Source organism: Dasypus novemcinctus, chromosome 27 (genome assembly GCF_030445035.2).
Source record: "Dasypus novemcinctus isolate mDasNov1 chromosome 27, mDasNov1.1.hap2, whole genome shotgun sequence".
Classification (NCBI taxonomy): domain Eukaryota; kingdom Metazoa; phylum Chordata; class Mammalia; order Cingulata; family Dasypodidae; genus Dasypus; species Dasypus novemcinctus.
In genome coordinates, this window is record NC_080699.1 from 24624615 (window position 1) to 24642834 (window position 18220).

Below are 18220 nucleotides of genomic sequence, written 5' to 3' on the forward strand. Positions count from 1 at the left end.
TCCCGAGCAATGCCGCTCCCGGAGGGCGGGGCATGCAGTTATCCAGGTTGCGGGGCGGGCGGGCGGGCAGAAGGCGGCGACCCGGGACTCGGGATGCAGTAGAGGCGCTCCGGCGTCGGGAACGGGGACCAGAGCCCTGTATCCAGATTGCGGGGCCCGCGGACGCCGCCCCGCGCTCGGCACCGCGGCGGGCAGGGAGCAGGCGGCGGGCGGCGCGGAGCGGGCGAGGCAGGTTCCGGGGCCCTCGCCCCCCCCCTCCGCCTCCCCGCCCCCCTGTGTTGTCGCCTCTCCCTCTCGCTGCTTCACTTCACGGGGCGAACATGGCGCACAGCTGTCGGTGGCGCTTCCCCGCCCGACCCGGGACCACCGGGGGCGGCGGCGGCGGGGGACGCCGGGGCCTAGGGGGCGCCCCGCGGCAACGCGTCCCGGCCCTGCTGCTTCCCCCCGGGCCCCCGGCCGGCGGTGGCGGCCCCGGGGCGCCCCCCTCCCCCCCGGCTGTGGCGGCCGCGGCGGCGGCGGCGGGAAGCAGCGGGGCCGGGGTTCCAGGGGGAGCGGCCGCCGCCGCCTCAGCAGGCTCCTCGTCGTCCGCCTCGTCTTCGTCTTCGTCATCGTCCTCAGCCTCCTCAGGGCCGGCCCTGCTCCGGGTGGGCCCGGGCTTCGACGCGGCGCTGCAGGTCTCGGCCGCCATCGGCACCAACCTGCGCCGGTTCCGGGCCGTGTTTGGGGAGAGCGGCGGGGGAGGCGGCAGCGGAGAGGTAAGGGGGCGAGCAACCCCCCAGGTCCGGGGTCTCGACCCTCTGCGGAGCCCCCTCCCCTCCCCCATCTGGGATTGCGGAGCATCCCAATCCTGGGACCATCCTGGGGTCCCTGACCCGGGGCGAATGGCACTCCCATCGTGGGAGCCCCCCACACATGGGTGCACGCCCCCGGGCGCCCCCACCCCGGGGTTTGGATCCATCTGGCCAAGGGCATTTACCCCCGCCCTCACTCCCCTGACCCTTCCCCAAATCCCTTGGCACAGACCCCCTTCGCCGGGGTTTCCCATCCCGGGACTGAACCCCTCCTCCCTTTCACAGATTACCTCATCCGAGCAAGATTCCTCCCTCCCTCCCTCCTAGAGACCTGATCCCGCCACATCTCCGCCTCCCTCTCTGGGCAGATGTTTTAGTCCTAGGGCAGTTTGCCTCTCGGGCATCTCTCGAGGGCTGGCCTCATCCAGGGCCACGTTCCTCTCCTGGCCCTTGGGGACCGATGTCCCTTCCAGCTCCTCGCTTCCGAAAACCTACCGAGCCCGCGCCCCGTGCCCGGGCTGGGTCCCCCCAGTTGCCAGCCACTCCCACCACTCCCCCTTCCTTCACCTCCACCCCCCAGCCCCGACGGAGCCAACCCTCCCGCCTCCTCGCGCCCTGCCCCACCGGGAACCAGCTCCTTGGCCCCTCCACCCTGCCTCCCTTCGCCCCCTTTGCCGCCGAAGAGAGCGGTGCTGCCCTCCGGCTGCAGTGTCCCCCCATCTTGCAGAGCCACAGTTTGTAGCCCGCCGGTAGCGGGAACTCACTGCCTGCACTCCACCCTTTCCCTCCTTTAGAATGAAGGATTAGTGGCATCTCTGAGGGGAAGGTGAGTCCACTGTCCCCTAGGCTCAGAGAGCAGCTTTCCACACTCCCCCTGGAGGGGAGCAGGCTTTGCCTCCAGCTCCGGGGAAGGGGGCCCTGCCGAGGGGAGGTGTTCGTGGGGGGACTCGGGCAGCATCCTCCCAGGGGAAGCAGCTGCTCTCCTACCCCACCCACTGCGCCTGAGAGCACGCAGCCTCCAACCCCATCTCCCTCCCGCCCTTCTCCTTTTCTCCGTCATTTCATTATCGATCCACCTTTTCCTAGGCCAATCCTGGGGCTCAGAAGGGGTGGGGGAAGCAGGGTTGGGGTGAGGAGAGTAGATAAGGGACAGTTTTACTTTAGTGTGGTGGTGGTTGCCTTTGCTTGGGAGAAAGAAGAGGGTTATGAAGCAAAGTTATTCCTTAGAAAGCGGACTTGGGGTTTTCTCTCTGATTCTTATAAGGGGACCCAAGGTGAATGAAGGGTCAAGAGCTTTCACCCCTCCCCATTAGTACTGGGGCGAGAATGGGAGATGCTTTGATAAGCCTTATTCAGCCCCCTTGAGCAAAAAGGAAAGTTGGCCTGGGAAGGGAAGTTCAGTTCAGGTTCACCAGTGGCGTTGCGCATTTGTTTTCCATTGGATGCAGAAGGGGGAGTTGGAATTGTAGGGGAGGGGGGAAGAGTGGGGTGGGGGATGCTAGGAGGAGGAAGAGCAGCTGCTAGGGGCTGAAGCGAAGGGGGGTAGGGGATTGCTGCTCTGGAGTGCTCTCGATTGAAACAGAAAGGGAAAGATAACAACCAGCCGTTTCCTGCGTGCTCTGCCGTTGGTGCACACAAAATATCCTGGGCAAACCCCTTGGCCCCTATTGTGCCCCGCACCCCTTTAGGTTTACCGAAAGATCCTGGGAGAAGGGGAGGGAGGAGGCCCCAGGGACCCCGGCCCCTCCTTTCAAGGAGCTGGCATTTTTTAGTTGTTAGTCTTCCTGCCTCCTCTTTTAAAGCGTTTCTAAGGCAGTCTGATGAGACTGACAACAACCCGCCTTCTGACAGAGCAAGGAGGACATGATGGGGGCGTGTTCCTTGCTATGTAGCTAGCTGCAGCGGCCCCTTTCCCTGCCTCTCTCTGCTCTATCTCCACCTCCTTTTCCCAGCCTTCAGAAGGCAGCTGCAGTCAGCAGGGTTGTTTGAGACTATTTATTGGTTGCTGTAGATTATTATTTTTTTTTGAAAGGCCAATTCTGTATTTTTTAAGCTAACAACACAGATCCCATGTAGTTGGAGAACCAAAGGCCTCATACATGACAAAAAGACTGAACCGTTCAGGTTACTTGCATGGAGTTGGTGCTTAAATGTGAGTTGATTTTGCTTTTTTAAAAAGATACAGCAGCAAAAAAATAGACTTACTGACATTTCATTTACCTGCTTATTTTCAAAATTGAGACTTGCCTGGTTATATGTAGAATTTTAGCCCCATGTATATTTGAGTATAATAAGAAAGTCTCTATTAGGAGAAGATAGTCTATTTTAAGGGGATCCTTAAGAAGCATTTTCTTCTTGTTTAGCATGCATATGTATTTTTATTGAAGGACCAAGTGTTCACGTTCCAAATATTATCACATATTCAAAAGCAAAGTTTTATGCTGACAGCTTCCAATCATAGCTTTTCAAGAGACTGGTTAGAAAGAGAGCCACCTGGATTCAGGGACCTAATGTCTGGGCACCAGAATATTTTATCTGTTGGTCTTTGACAAATCACCTTGAAAGTTTTAATCAGGTGCTAACATTTTCTTAACCACTGGCATTAAGAGAGGATTGTAAACTGCTGTTTTTATTTTGCTTGACAGTAGTATATTGTGTTAAGTCTGGCAAGGAATTGCAGTTATTTCAAATATGGTTATATTAAATGTTTTGGTTTTTATTTCTTCAAAACTTTTGCCTGAACAGTAGTTGCTACTTTACTGTGTAAAGAGTGGTTGACTTCTTAAGTTTCAGTATTTTTTTCTCATTTGGGCTCAAATGAGCTGTTGTTCTATTGATAATCTTTTTATAGGATAGCATGAGTTCTAGTATGGGTTGATGGATTGGGTTGATTAATACTTAAGTACCAAACAGTGATTATATCCTCTAAACTGGTAACTTTTTCAGGGTATATTACATAGTCTTACAAATTAAGGATAAAGTTCCAGAAGTGAAGTTCAGGGTTCACCCTGGGCTGACCAAATAGAATTCTAAAGATTGCCTCTCAGAACTCTCTCACAGCTCTGTATCAAGTCTTGTCTGGATTCAGGAAGAAATAGTTATGTGATCCCCAAATGATTCTTGTCTCTTTAAATTCTGGTTTGCTTTAAGTGAATAATAGCTATAACTCCATCCATAACAAAACCTAAGTTAATATTTATAAAACTAGTAAGCTAAGGTGTTTGAAAGGTGTCTGAACTTGCACCTTCTTTAAACTCCCTTAGCCACAGGAAACTTGTCTTTTGCTGCCACAGGTTCTAACTCCCTTGTACTGAATATCTCTCATGGTAGCAACTCCATGTAAGAGTTCTTTGTGACAAGATTCTGGTAGAAGGGGATTATTTTTTGAAAAATAAATAGGTGTTGCTTGTCTCCTATTTGGGCATTCTGCATGGCTTTTAGGAAGTAGATTTAAAGTTTTATTTTATAGAATACTGAAAGAAAACACAGAGATCTGTTTTCTGTCTTCCCTACCCTTGTCAGTATCCTACTTTTCTAAGGATCGTCTCAGGTAATTTTCGTGCTGTTATACTTTTTCATCTCAATAAACATAGCATAGCATCTTCTCTATTGACTAGAATTTGGGCTGTTTTAATATAAACTGCAGAAGCAGTTTATCAGCACCCCCTCTTTTATATACTCATTTCATAATCCAGTTACCTTCCATACCACCTCACCTTAAAGCAAAATTTCTACCCTGGATAGAACATGACAGACATTAACTAGATATAAATTGAAACTGAATTACAACGTTGTTGTGTATTTATTTTCCTTTGAAATTGCAGTTTAGTCGAGGAGAACTATGGGCTTTTGGGTTGGGCTTAGAAAAGGTGGTGATCCTAGAGCTCCAAGGTAGTTGGAGATTATAATTTTTTTTTGGATTTTTTTTTTACTTTCACTGGGCATATGTCCCAAAAGTGGCAGTTGCTCCTTCATTGCCTTCACAATGAAGTCTCAGCTTGACAGAAAAAAACTGAAGCAGAGAATACAAGTGAAGTGGAAGGAGCCTTGGAGTAGAAGTCAGTGGACATAGATGCTCATCTCTGTGGCAGACAGTTCTGTGACCTTGGGCAATTCACTTTTAACCTTACTTCTGATCTGTAAAACGAGAGGGTTAAACTAAAAGCTCATGAATCTTTTCTGCTCCAGTCTGCAGTATTCTTATTCCTTTTTTATATTCCTTTTTTTTTTGGTCAGACTGGAATTTCTTATTCTGAGTTTATTTATTTTTCTTTTTTTTCCCCTTTCTTTATTTTTTAAAATTACATTCAAAGAATATGAGATCCCCATATATCCCCCACCCGCCTCACCCCACTCCTCCCCCCATAACAACAATCTCCTCCATCATCACGAGACATTCTTTGCACTTGGTGAATACATCTCTGAGCACCGCTGTACCTCATGGCGATCTGAGTTTATTTAAAGAGTTAGTCAGTGGACCTGTTTGGCAATTTTTAATATAAGATCTTACATTTGCCCATTTAACTGGTATTATGATTAGGAAGAGAAATTTCATCTTGGCAGGGAAGTTTTCATTGGACAAAATATAAGGATTTAGTATATAGAAGTTCTTTGCTGAAGTTGACCTTTTCCATTTATAAGAAAAATGAAAAGCAAATTGTAAACACAGCTCTGAGAGACTCTTAACCTGTAGGCATTATTTTGGTGTTTAGAGAACCTCTTGTTTGGCTAAATTTGTTTTCATGTTTTCAGTGTTGTGGATTCTTAACTGACCAAGAGGGAAGTATTTTTCAGTCTAAGTGATATACTCCTTTAGTTATGTGAGCTTTTAAAAATGGAAAAGAGCAGTTCAGTACATCAATGTATTTATAAATCCAAAGTGATAGTACCTGTGTTGCAGGTAGTTGTTAATATTTTCTGAAATGAAGTACTTTGGCTTGCACTGAACATCAGAAATGGAGTCTTTTAGAACTTTTCTTCATCTCTCACTGAAAACCACTTGACATTCCATCTTTCCCTTCCATTTAATTATCTTAAGGCACATGGTCCTGAAGGAAATCATCATTCACAAAATAGTGATTTATCTTCTGATTGGAAGTTAAGGAGAGAAAACATTTCCATCCTGACTTAATTCCCATCTCTTTGCTCACCTTGGAGCCTAGAGCAGCTGTGCACATTCTACCAATTGCCTTCCTTGCCTGGTGGCTAGAGAGGGTGGCAACAGTTCTTTGCTTGCTCTGAGGCATAACAGACTGCTGTGCTTCTCTCTTCTGGAGACTCACTGTATTTTAATTGTAGGTCTCCTAATTAAGATCTCTTTGTGCCTGCCTACATTCCACTACTGTTGGCACAGAACTTCAGCCTCCTTCTAGCACTTACCCGAAAGCCTTCAGTTGGGCCTTTTGTGAATATCTTGTCTCTTTCCATTCTTCTTCTGCCAAGGTGGAGAGCCCAGTGGCATAGACCTTTGGGAAAAGGAGTAGCTTTGTGACTATCACTACTTTGGGAGGAATTATTCTAGTATTGCTGGAATGGGACCTTCCTCTGTTTGCATATGTTATTTTCAGGAATTAAGAAAGGTTAAATTACTAATGAGCCTGGCATGACATACCTACATTTTAATCAAATTCTTAACCCTTTAGGTTCTACTAGGAAAGAGGATGCTAAATAATTAAGAAGTATTTCAGTGGATCTTATCTGGACTGGTTTATGAAGCTTGATAAATAAAATCTTATCATAGACTAAATCACAGACTTCTGATTTTGTGGACTGTTAGGTTGTGAAGACAATCAAATGAAATTACTGATTGCTCCTAATGAGATTTTGAAACAGCCTGAATGAAAGTTAGCTTTGAAATTTGAATTAACTTTTTTTTTTATTTGAAAAGACTTTAGGAGGTTCTAGGACTTGTTGAGTTAATTAAGAATACTCTTTATAAGGCTTCAGTATTTCTTAAGAAGTTCAGGAATTGGCTAGGTTTCTTGAGTAGTTTCAGACTATGAACCATTTTTCTGGAGAAAGTGTCCTTTTAGTTCCCATTAGTGCTCAAAATACAGCATGCCCTTTAATAGATCTACATGTGGCATACCAGCGGAAATGCAGTCTTTTAAGAAAAAGGGATCTTAAAGCCTTCACCTGGACCCGGTTGGTTTCATTGATCACGTTAATCCGAGGCAGGCACACAAAGGGCTACTTTTCTGTTGTTGTTATTGTCATTTCATTGATTGTGAAGAAGGCCTGAAAGAAGGAAGTACAGGATCTTTTATGGCATGCATTAAATAAAGCTGTAGGCCGAGCTCTTATACCTGAGTGGGTGGTTTTATGGCCTAATTCTCTAATTGCCGACATTTATGACAGTGTGGATGCTACTGGCCCTGTGGCTGAGGTGGATTATGTTGGGAACAGGCAGAGAAAAGGATCCTTTTGTTGCCTTTTCATTTCCCCCCTCAATAAGGTTTCTGGGAAAGCCCCAAGGAAATATACAGACACTTGGACTGAAGGAGTGACATATCCCATAAAATGGTTATGTTTTTAAAAAGGATGAGTTGCTTTTCTTGACTTATCCAAAGAAATCCATACCACCACTTTTAAATATTTCAGTGAGCTTTGTACCTTGTCAGTTGTCAGGTTACACACCAGGGGAAGCCAACCATGAGGCTGCAGCCTATGCCAAATGTTTGCTTTTAAAGACCAAGACATTTGGAAGAATTCCATTTGTGATGTTTGAATGTTGTAAGTCCTCTTGTAGAATTAGTGCAAAACTTCTTGGAGACCAAACTTGATTTTACTTTTTAAATGTTTAATATACTACCCTAATAAGTTTTAGTTTTAGGGAAACAGTTAATAAGCATATAAATATAAGAGTTAGTTGGCAGTTTTCTGTGCTACATGAAAATTCCCCTTTCCTTGAAATGAGTAGTTGTTTTTCTATTTGACCAATAGACTGAAGGGATTTCCCCAGATAACTTACCTTTAATTATCACTCACAGCAATACCATATGAGGTACACTGGCATTTACTTCAGGAGTTGGAGTTTCTTTCCAGATATTTTATCTGTTTTCTTGCATTTCTGGTTTTGTGTTTTGTTGGAATGTTTCAATGTAGATGTTTTGATGTCTTTCAGCAATAAGAATTGAACCTTTCTAAAATTCACGCTGCTTTAGAAGGATCTAATGACAGTTATCCATGATTTGCCGAAGCATCGTTGTTTTATTCTCATTTTACAGCATTGAAATAATTTTGATTTTATGTTTTGAATTAGGGGAGTAGCATTGTCTGAGGAGTGTCTTTGGAGAAAATTTTTTCTTAAGGCTCTCCTTTGTAGTATCTCAGTTCTGAAAAGGAGGGAGAAGCTAATCACAAAAGTCTATAATAAATACCACATCTATAGGGGTGTTTAATAAAACTAATTATTTGCACATGCGTATATTAAAATTCTGTCCGACCATGAGTATTGACTAATTTTTAGATCAAACACAGATCTACAATATTGTCATTAGATTACCTTTAATTATAAACAGTGGAAACCATGTATATAATATCTCTTTAAGCTAAGTTACTGAGGAAATCCTTTCGTAATCTCTCCAGCTAGGATTTTTAATTTGTGTATAAAATACCTTCATAAAGGAGAGGGAAAGTCTCATAATCTAATCTGTACTGATGTGAGATAGTATAGCACAATAATTAAGAGCTGCTAAGAATGTGGGCTCTGGATTTAGACTACCTGGGTTCAAATCAGGCCCTGCCATTTATTACCTGAGCAACATTAGAAGGGTTTCTTAACCTCTCCATGCCTCAGTTTCCTCATTTGTAAATTCGGCACAATTATATACTGTAAAATGATTGTGAGGCTTAATTAAGATCATACCTACAAAATACTTAGCACTGTGCCTAACACACAGGAAGTCCTAAATATTTTCAGGACCGAAAGATTGAAAAGACATGAGTGCTATAATCGTAGATTCTTTTTTTTTTTTTTTTTTTAAGATTTATTTATTTATTTAATTCCCCCCCCTCCCCTGGTTGTCTGTTCTTGGTGTCCATTTGCTGCATCTTGTTTCTTTGTCTGCTTCTGTTGTCGTCAGCGGCACGGGAAGTGTGGGCGGCGCCATTCCTGGGCAGGCTGCTCTTTCTTTTCACGCTGGGCGGCTTTTCCTCACGGGCGCACTCCTTGCGCGTGGGGCTGCCCCACGCGGGGGACACCCTTGCGTGGCAGGGCACTCCTTGCGCGCATCAGCACTGCGCATGGGCCAGCTCCACACGGGTCAAGGAGGCCCAGGGCTTGAACCGCGGGCCTCCCATGTAGTAGACGGACGCCCTAACCACTGGGCCAAAGTCCGTTTCCCATAATCGTAGATTCTTGATTTTGGTCTGGTTGTCAAGTAAGCTAGGTGGAACCAAACTAAAGTCCAGCCAAGACATAATTAGAGACAAATCAAAAAAGGGAGAAGAAAGGGAGCAAGACAGTAAATAGGCAGATATATGATACCAAGGAATTACTGCCACCAGGAGTTGCCTTGTTATCAGGCCAAGATGACTATATTGGGGTTGCTACTTTTGGTCTCTGTAACTAGCGTTCCTAATCTTTTTATGAACTCATAAAACTCATAAAAAGAGATCACTTGGTGATCCCTTGCGCCAAGGCTCCTTAGGATTCTTGGCCCCAGATTCAGATGCATTGGTCTATACTTGGTAACTATTTGACATTTTGTTCTCAAGCTCCAGGTTGGGGAGAGTAAGTGTTGGTTGCCAGAGATTAATGCAATTAACAATTTCATTGAGAAGAAATGCTAAGTTTGTAGGTTACAGGTTCTTTATTTTTTTCGAAGTACCTGGCGCACAGGATTGAACCTGGGACCTCGTATGTGGGTAGCTGGCACTCAACCACTCAGCCACATCAGCTTCCCTGAGTTGGTTGTACCATTTGTTTTGCTTGCTGTTTTTGTTTTTTCAGGAGGCACCAGGAACCAAACCCTGGACCTCCCATATGGTAGACGGGGGTTCAACTGCTTGAACCACATCTACTCCCTGGAACTATTCTAGACAAATAAAAATAATCCCAAGTAGAATGGTCAAAAAAGATTAAAATTTAGTAATGACTAGTAGGAGGTAGTATGCCTAAAGAAGAAAAATAACAGTACTGCTTTACCTCTCTTTTTAAAGAGTTTGCTAAAATACTCAATACTGAAAGGTTCACCTTCTTTTACAGATGAAGAAACTGAGGTACAGAGAAGTTAAATAGTTTTCCTTAAGTCTTATGGCTAGTAAGTGGCAGAATGAGAATTCAAACACAAACCTGCATCTGTTTGAAGCTCATTCATGTTCTCTGCACTGTGCTGTCTTCAACTCTTTTCTCTTCCCATCCCTGTCCAATTAATTTCTGAGCCTTGTCCATTATGCTACTATAGTGATTGTTTAATCTGTCCCTGTTTTTCTGTTTTTACTGTCTTAGTTTAAATTTCCTTTACCTTTGCATGGATTATTGCAGAAAGCCCCTAACTGGTATCCCTGCATTATTTTTCATCCTACACAGTGTTGCCATGGTTCTCTTAAATACAGATCTGATTGTGTCACTTTATTCCTGAAACCCTTTGACTTCTCATTGATTATAAAATAAAATTTAAAATTCTCACCCCTTCATAATCTAGCTGGCCTTTATATCTCCTGAATGCAGAGTCTTACCTGTATGCTTCCACTACATTGGATTACTGAACTATTAGGTGCCCTCCACAATCTTTGTGTACCTGATTTTATACCTTTGCTGATGCCTCTCCTTTTTCCCATTTTGGCCTGCCTCTGGCTTATTCATCTTTCATGGCTGAACCCAGATGTGTAGATCCCAGCTCTTCCAGGAGCATTCATGGTATCACTGCTGTTTGAAACCTAATTTCTCCTTTCCTGTTTTCTTTTCTTTTTTCTTACAATGTTGCTTTTTTCTCTGGTTGCTTTTTAATTTATTTTTTTTAACCCTCTCTACCTTGGCTCCCTTGTCTGTCTGCTTGTTGTGTCCACTTGTCTTCTTTCAGAGGCACCGGGAACTGAACCTGGGAGCTCCCATGTAGGAGGTGGGTGCCCAACTGCTTGAGCCACATCTGCTTCCCCTTTACTGTTTTTTTTTTTTTTTTACTGTACTTTATATCTTACCCTTAAAGGACTTGTCATAGGATACCTTATATTATATGTTGTAAATAACTGTGCATGTGCCTCCGTTTGTCCCATTGGATTGTGACTTCATTTATGCTTTATATTGTTTACAATGCTGGCATTCCAGATAGGAGGTAATCAGTGAATGTTTGTTAAATTGAAGATTTGATATATATACAACTTTTAGGAATACTTTGCAAGGACATGTTACATTACATAAGTTAGTAGAATTTGTACAAGACTATTAGGATATTTGTTGACTAATTAAAAAAATACTGAACTAATTTAAGTATGGCAGAGTACCATCAGGAGCCATCAAAGGACTTTTTTGTAAAGTACTGATTGTTGTTTTTTAATATTACATCCTTTTAAATTTATTATTTATTATTTTTCATTTTTTAAGTTAGAGAAGTTGTGAGCTTACAAAACAAACATGCATAATATGTAGAATTCCCATACATCACTGTCCACCAAAACCTTACATTGTTGTGGAACTTTTGTTACAGATTATGAACAAACATGATCGGGCTTTACCACTAACTATGGTCCATAGGGTACACTTGGTATATTTTTTCCATACACCCCTATTATTATTATTTTTTCACTCCCTATTAATAACACTATGTATTAGTATTGTACATTTGTTATAGTCCATGAGAGAACACTCATATTTGTACTGTTAACCACAGTCCATCTTCCACCACATGGTTCACTGTGTTACACAGTCCTATGCCTTATACATTCCATCCAAAGTGTACACTCAGTTGATTGGGGTTTTAAAAGTGATATTGCAATAATCTAAGTATCTTTAAAAAGAAAAATTGGGATAATAAAAAATAAGGGGAAAAAAAAGTGTTGTTGCGGTATCCTGATGGGCTGATATTATTTTTTATGTAGTAAATACTTAGCACTGGCCATCCCCTTACTTCAGTGTTGTTTCCATTTCTAGGTTCCTCAACTTAAAAAGGATGAGGAGACCTTGGAGACGGTTCTGAGGAGACTCAAAAGATGATTATATGATTGGAAGTCAGTCCTATGAGGAAAGGTTGGGAGAATGAAAGGTTAAGAGGCAACTTAATTAATAACTCTTCAAAAAGCATGACTGGATCCATTATTAGGATTGGTAACCAGCTATTTTCCAGCTCCCCTGACTCTAGAATAAGATAAAATGGGTTTAAACTGAAGCAAGTCTTGTTGCTAATGAAGGTTGTCTTTACAGCAGTGGTAGAAAGGTTACCAACATAAATTTTATCTTCTTCTCAAGAGGTAAATTTTTAAAGTACAGTCCTCCCTGTAGATATATAAAATGACCTCTCAAGCTATCTTTCCATTCTGTGACATAATAAATATATTCTTAGTTAGCTCCTTGAGGGCATAGATCATGTTTTATACTTTCTAGTATTCCTCCTTGGCTCCCTAAGAAATATTTGATTTGAATTGTCGATTTACGGCAATAATTAATTTCAGGAGTAAGCTTCTGGAGAGCTCTCTTTATGAAATGATGGTTTTGTAGTAGATTTATAAGAGAATAAAAATTTAGTAGGTGAGAGCTAAGAGAAATCTTCAACATCAGGAGAAACTATGGGAAAACAGTCGGTATGGTCTCAATATTAGAAACAAATAAGTATTAGTAGCATTTATGTTGATTTTCAATTGCAACTTAAAGAGATGTGCTTCTACATATTCCTTGTTATGGTTTTTGCTGCTTGTGGATGTATTAAAACTAATGCTTATAATTCCTTTTCAATCTGTTTGCTTCATGTGAATTACTGCTACAAAGTCCCCTGACCCTTGGCTTTTGAGGCTGTGTAGAGGTTTGCATCACTCAGAATGAAACTTTTTTAGATATGTTGGGTGCAGAAAGCATTTCCTGTACAGTCAGAATGAAAACTGTGAATTGGGATTATTCATAAAGATTACCAAAAGTCTGGGCAGAGCTGATATTAACAGCAGGCCATTTTCCTACCAACTCTTAGTTCCAAAACCTTGATTGGTCTATTGTAAATTTGGGACTTTAGCATGTTTTACTGAAATTGTGTATGAATTCCTCTTTTTAGGTAAGTCAATGGTGAGTTTATTTGAAATTAGTTACATAAATATAATATTTCCTTATATTCATACAGTGAATGCTGTCTACTCTTAACCAGTTAGACAGGTCTCATAAAAAGACTGGAGTTCACAGGTGAAAGCTGGGTTGTTGCAGGAATTCTGCAAGTGGTGGCAAAGTGAAGGGCAGTTTAACTCCTTAATTCTAAAGTTAGGTGTCATTTGAGAAATGCTTGAAATTGGAAGTACAAGAGATTCATACTGCTTTTCCTATGATTTATAGTTGCTAGTCATTTAGGTATAAATTCAGGAAGCACATTACGAAAGCAAAAAATAATTATCTTATGCTTCTTTATTCTACTTGTGAGACTTTAGTGTTGGAGTATTTAAAAAATCCCAGGGACTTTTTTTTTTTTAATAGGTTAATGTCAACTAATGTGGGCTTCTCCAGAATGTGATGGTAAACTTCCCAAATGTGAAGTGGTAGGCAAAAGAGACTGATTGGTTTTTCAAATATTTAGAACACAAAACTTCCCAACTTATGAATCTAAACGTTAATTTAGTAATGTCCCTTAAATTAATTAATTTAGTAGGTCAAAATTGTGTTGACTAACTTGGTAGTTTTGTTGTTTTGCCAGTGGGAATGTTCACTTTTGTCATCTAATTTCATATTGCTCCTTCAGAAAACTGACTTTATGGAGAGATAAACCTTCTTTACTTTAGAGAAGGAAGTTGTGGATTCCTCAGTTGGTGTTGATCACTCAACAACCCATCTTCCCAGAAAGAAAGATGCAACCTTGCAACCTGACTTTTGCAGCAAGATAAGGACAACAAGCAGAAGAGAAAAACTGAGTTCTAATAATAGAAACATGTAGTATAATGAGGATATAGCTCAAAATGAAGTTAACTGCTTAAAGTTGGCATATGGCATATTTGTGTAATAAAAAGAACCATCTCTGAAAATAGTGTTGGTGTTTGTTTAGTTTTTGCAGACTACTCAAGTGGATCTGGTCATTGCCAAGAATCTGTATAACTTACTATATGAAGTAGTGCATTCATTTAGTTTTTTTTAAAAGATCATTAAGCTACTTTATTATGGCTTCTTTTTCTGAAGCTGTATGGATGGAGTTCATCTGTCACATTTGTTTAGCTCTTTTGAGCATCTTTATTTCTTGGTCTTGACATCTAGTGGGGATGATGACTCTATCTCTTCAATTATAAAGTGAGCAGCATTTCTGTTTCTTAGGTGACAGCTACTGGTAGAATTGAATTAAGTATTTGAAAACTGGTGTTCATTGTTGGGTGGTTGAAGAGCAGCATATGTTGTCTTTGTACTCTTAGTCTATGTGACCTTTTTCTCTTAATGTTTCTCAGTATCAGGCAGAGTTCATGTAAATTTCTTCCTATCCGTTATACAGCCAAACAACCCTTTTTCTCTTTTATTTACCAATAAGCAGAGATAACTTTCTCTTGCCCATGCTTCTGACAGTCTGTTCATAGGAATCTATATGTCAATTCAGTAACTGCATAAGTTTCTTGACAGGTTGAATTTCAGTAACCATCTTCATTTAAGAATTTGACTCTTGATGTCTGTATATTTGACAAGGCTTGAGTATATTACACTTTTCCCTTTTAATAGATTCAGCAACATTATTGTTATGTTCTACTTTTGGAAATGATTTACAGGTGTCACCACATTTTATTCAATGACAGGTGATGAAACACTGCTTGCAAAGAAAGGCTCATCTTCCTCCTAAATGGCATTCCCAAAAATAGCATTTTACAAAATAAGGGATGAGAGATTGGAGACCTAATTGAATTTTCAAAGAACATCTTTTTTGTATAAGGAGATAGATGCCTAAGTGTTGAGGCTTTAGCATCGAATACTTCCCTACCCTCATGGAACTTATTGTCAGATGAGTTCATCTTAAAGTATAACATCAATTTAAGTACTAAACTTATTTGTAGTATTTTGTAAGATACTGTAGAAACTGATAATTTCAAGTCTGAAACTCTCAAAACTAATATTAACAGAATTATCCTTGGGAACAATTCAGCTAGTATTCTTCATTTAATGTCTTATTGATTGTTGAGAGTCAGTTATATCAAACTGTGATATATGAATCAAAATATTTTAAATATTCTTTAACAGCTTTTCTGTTCAAAGGAAATTTAGTACTACTATAATCTCTGCCACCTTCTACAATAGAAGAAGTGCCCCTCTCCTATCTTAAGTCCCACTTCTCTACTTGTGCTCTGGATCCCATCCCCTCTCTTTTATTCAGAGTTGTTCTGCCATTATTTCCTCTCCTCTGTCAGCAGTTTCTCTCACAACTGGATTGGTTCCAGCAACATGTGAAAATATCTTAATATAATGTAATCCAGTTTTGTAAAAACCCTTGACCTTACATCTTTCTCTAGCTATCATCTAATTCTCTGTTCCCTTTCACAGTGAAACTCCCTGAAAGTGCTGTCTGTAATTGCTGCCTCCACTTTCTTACCTCTCTTCAGCCACTCCAATTGAGCTTTTAGCCCCATGATTCCTCTGAAATAGCTCTTATCAAGCTCCTCAAGAACCTCCATCTTTACCTGATTGGATACATAATTTTCAGTCCTCATCCTATTAAACCTTTTGGTAGCATTTGAACCAGCAAACTATTCCATTCTTGAAACACTTTTCTTGGATTCTTAGCACTATGTTTAATTGCTTTTCTTCTTACTCATTGGCTGTTAACTTTCAGTGTCCTGTAGGGCTTCTCTCCTTTGCTTAACCTATGAATGTTGGAGTCAACTGGGAGTGTATCCTTTGACAATCTTCTCTGTCTACACATTCTTCTTCTCATCCTGGCCTCATCTATAACCTGAGGACTATTAAAACCCTGACTTCTTTGAATTCCAGACTTAACATATCTAATTGTCTTTTTAACATTTCCACATGGATCCAAGAGTGGCTAATATTTTTTGAATGTTTATTGTGGGCCAGGCACTCTTCTGAGCACTTTACATGTATTCTTTCATTTAATATTCATGACTATTCTCTGAGGTAGCCACTAGTATTGCCGTTTTATAGGCAAGAAAACAAATATACATTGAAGCATTTGGATGTCTAATAGGTATCATCTTGCACTCTCCCTCAAACCTTTTCCATTCTCTGTGTCCTTGTTTGTTAGTGATGTCACCATTTACCCAGTTGCTCGATCCTACACTTTGAAGAGTCATCTTTGATTTCTTTCTTTCTTTCAACATTCCAAATCTAACCTATTAGCAAATTCTGTCTGCACTACGTCCCAAATATATCCTAAATCCAACTTCCTCTTATCACCCCTACTATCAAAAGCCGAGGCTTATCCATTATAATCTTTTGGCTGGACTTTTCTTGCATCTCCCTTACCTCACTTTATTTTTTATTTTTTTAAATTAAATATTTATTTATTTCTCTCCCCTCCCCCCCACCCCGATTGTCTCTTCTCTGTGTCTATTTGCTGTGTCTTATTTGTCCGCTTCTGTTGTTGTCAGCGTCTCGGGAATCTGTGTTTTTTTTGGTTGCGTCATCTTGCTGTGTCAATTCTCCGTGTGTGCGGCGCCATTCTTGGGCAGGCTACACTTTCTTTCGTGCTGGGTGGCTCTCCTTACGGGGCGCACTCCTTGTGCGTGGGGCCCCCCCTACGTGGGGGACACCCCTGCGTGATGCGGCACTCCTTGTGCGCATCAGCACTGCGCATGGGCCAGCTCCACACGGGTAAAGGAGGCCTGGGGTTTGAACCGCGGCCCTCCCATGTGGTAGGCGGACGCCCGAACCACTGGGCCAAGTTCGCCGCCCCTTACCTCACTTTAAATGCATGTTCTTCACCTGGCAACTATACAGTCCAAGTATAAATCAATCTGATCATATTATTCCCTAGCTTAACCTCATCAGTATCTCTCCACTGCCAGAATAAATCCAGATTTCTCATTTAAGGCCAACAAGGCCATACATGATCTGGCTTCTGGTCAGCCTGCTTCTCAAGCACCATCTCTTCTCATTCTGACACGTTCTGCTACAGGGCCATGGTTGTCTCCTTTTGACTTTCATCCGCGCCAAGCTTGTGGCTATCCCTGGGCCTTTGCACTTGCTGTCAGCCTAGAATGCTACTCTACCTGCATCTCTTTATTTGTCTTGCTTTTCTCACCATTTAGGTCTAACCCAGGAGTCAGCAAAGTTTTTCTGCAGAAGGTCTTTGTTGCAACTACTCAGCTCTGTTAGTATAGTGCAGAAGCAGCCATAAAAATCCATAAACCAATGACCGAGCAAACAAACTTTGTGTATGGACACTGAAATTTGAATTTCATACAATTTTCATCTTTGCTTATGGACCAAACAAAAACAGTTGGGCTAGATTTGACTTGACACCCATAGTTTGCCAATCCTTGGTCTAAACTCAAATGGCATCACCTCAGAGAAGCCTTTCCTGACCTCCCTAGTGAAAATAATCTTCACAGATCACCCCTGTCAATCCTTCTCATTGCCCTAGTTTCTTTTCTCTGTTTGGTATGTATTTATTTTCTGTTTCTGTAACAGAACCTCATGGGGTAGGAATTTTTTTCTCATCTTCACCTGCATATCTTTTTAATTTAAAGCAGTGCCTGTCCATAGTAGGTACTCAGTAAATACTTGTTGAATGATTGAACGCCAGTCACATTTGAATTAGGACTGTAGACTGCAGTCCTGTTTCCCCTTATGCAGTAACTTTTCCTGAGAAATTTGTCCAGAATAAATTTAAACACCTTTTCTATGTTTGGGACTCGTTGGTAGCTCTTACTGTGTATTGTATTACCTTTGACCATACCATCCGAGAACTGATGAGTTTCTAATATTTCACTTGTCTTATATTGGCCCCGCTGTGGCTATCCTTCTCCAACCAAATCAGTTTTTACTAGTCCTTGCATCTAATTTTTCTACTTCTTCCATTTCTCTTTTTTTTCTTCCTCCTCATTTTTTTAAGGTTTATTTTTATTCATTTTATTCCCCTCTCCCCCATTATTCTTAGTCATTGTCCATTATCTTCTTCATGATTTATTTCCTTCAGAGATGTATTCTTTAAAACTTTTTAGGTTTTGAGCCTGCTTGAGAATCTGAAGAAACTTGTTGTTTCTTACCTGACAAATGCATATATACACAAAATTTTGCCTCTGAGTTAGGAGAAATTTCTATATTTACTCCTGCCTGTAAACTTTTCAGGAGGTAAATCCATGCTTAGCCT

At 41.5% G+C, this 18220-nt stretch overlaps 1 protein-coding gene across 4 annotated transcripts in view; it reads left to right on the forward strand.

Moving 5' to 3' along the window:
- Nucleotides 1-282: 282 nt before the first annotated feature.
- The window catches only part of KMT2A (lysine methyltransferase 2A), an 89626-nt gene continuing 71688 nt past the window's right edge, over nt 283-18220 (forward strand). For 2 of the 4 annotated variants that reach the window (XM_058289521.2, XM_058289523.2), the window contains exons 1-2: nt 306-755; nt 2845-2943. In XM_058289521.2, coding sequence (XP_058145504.1) covers nt 321-755; nt 2845-2943 — 534 coding nt within the window. In that variant the 5' untranslated portion in view covers nt 306-320. Of the gene's footprint in view, nt 756-2844; nt 2944-18220 lie in introns of all 4 variants that reach the window. The other 2 variants (XM_058289524.2, XM_058289525.2) reach the window with 1 other exon arrangement.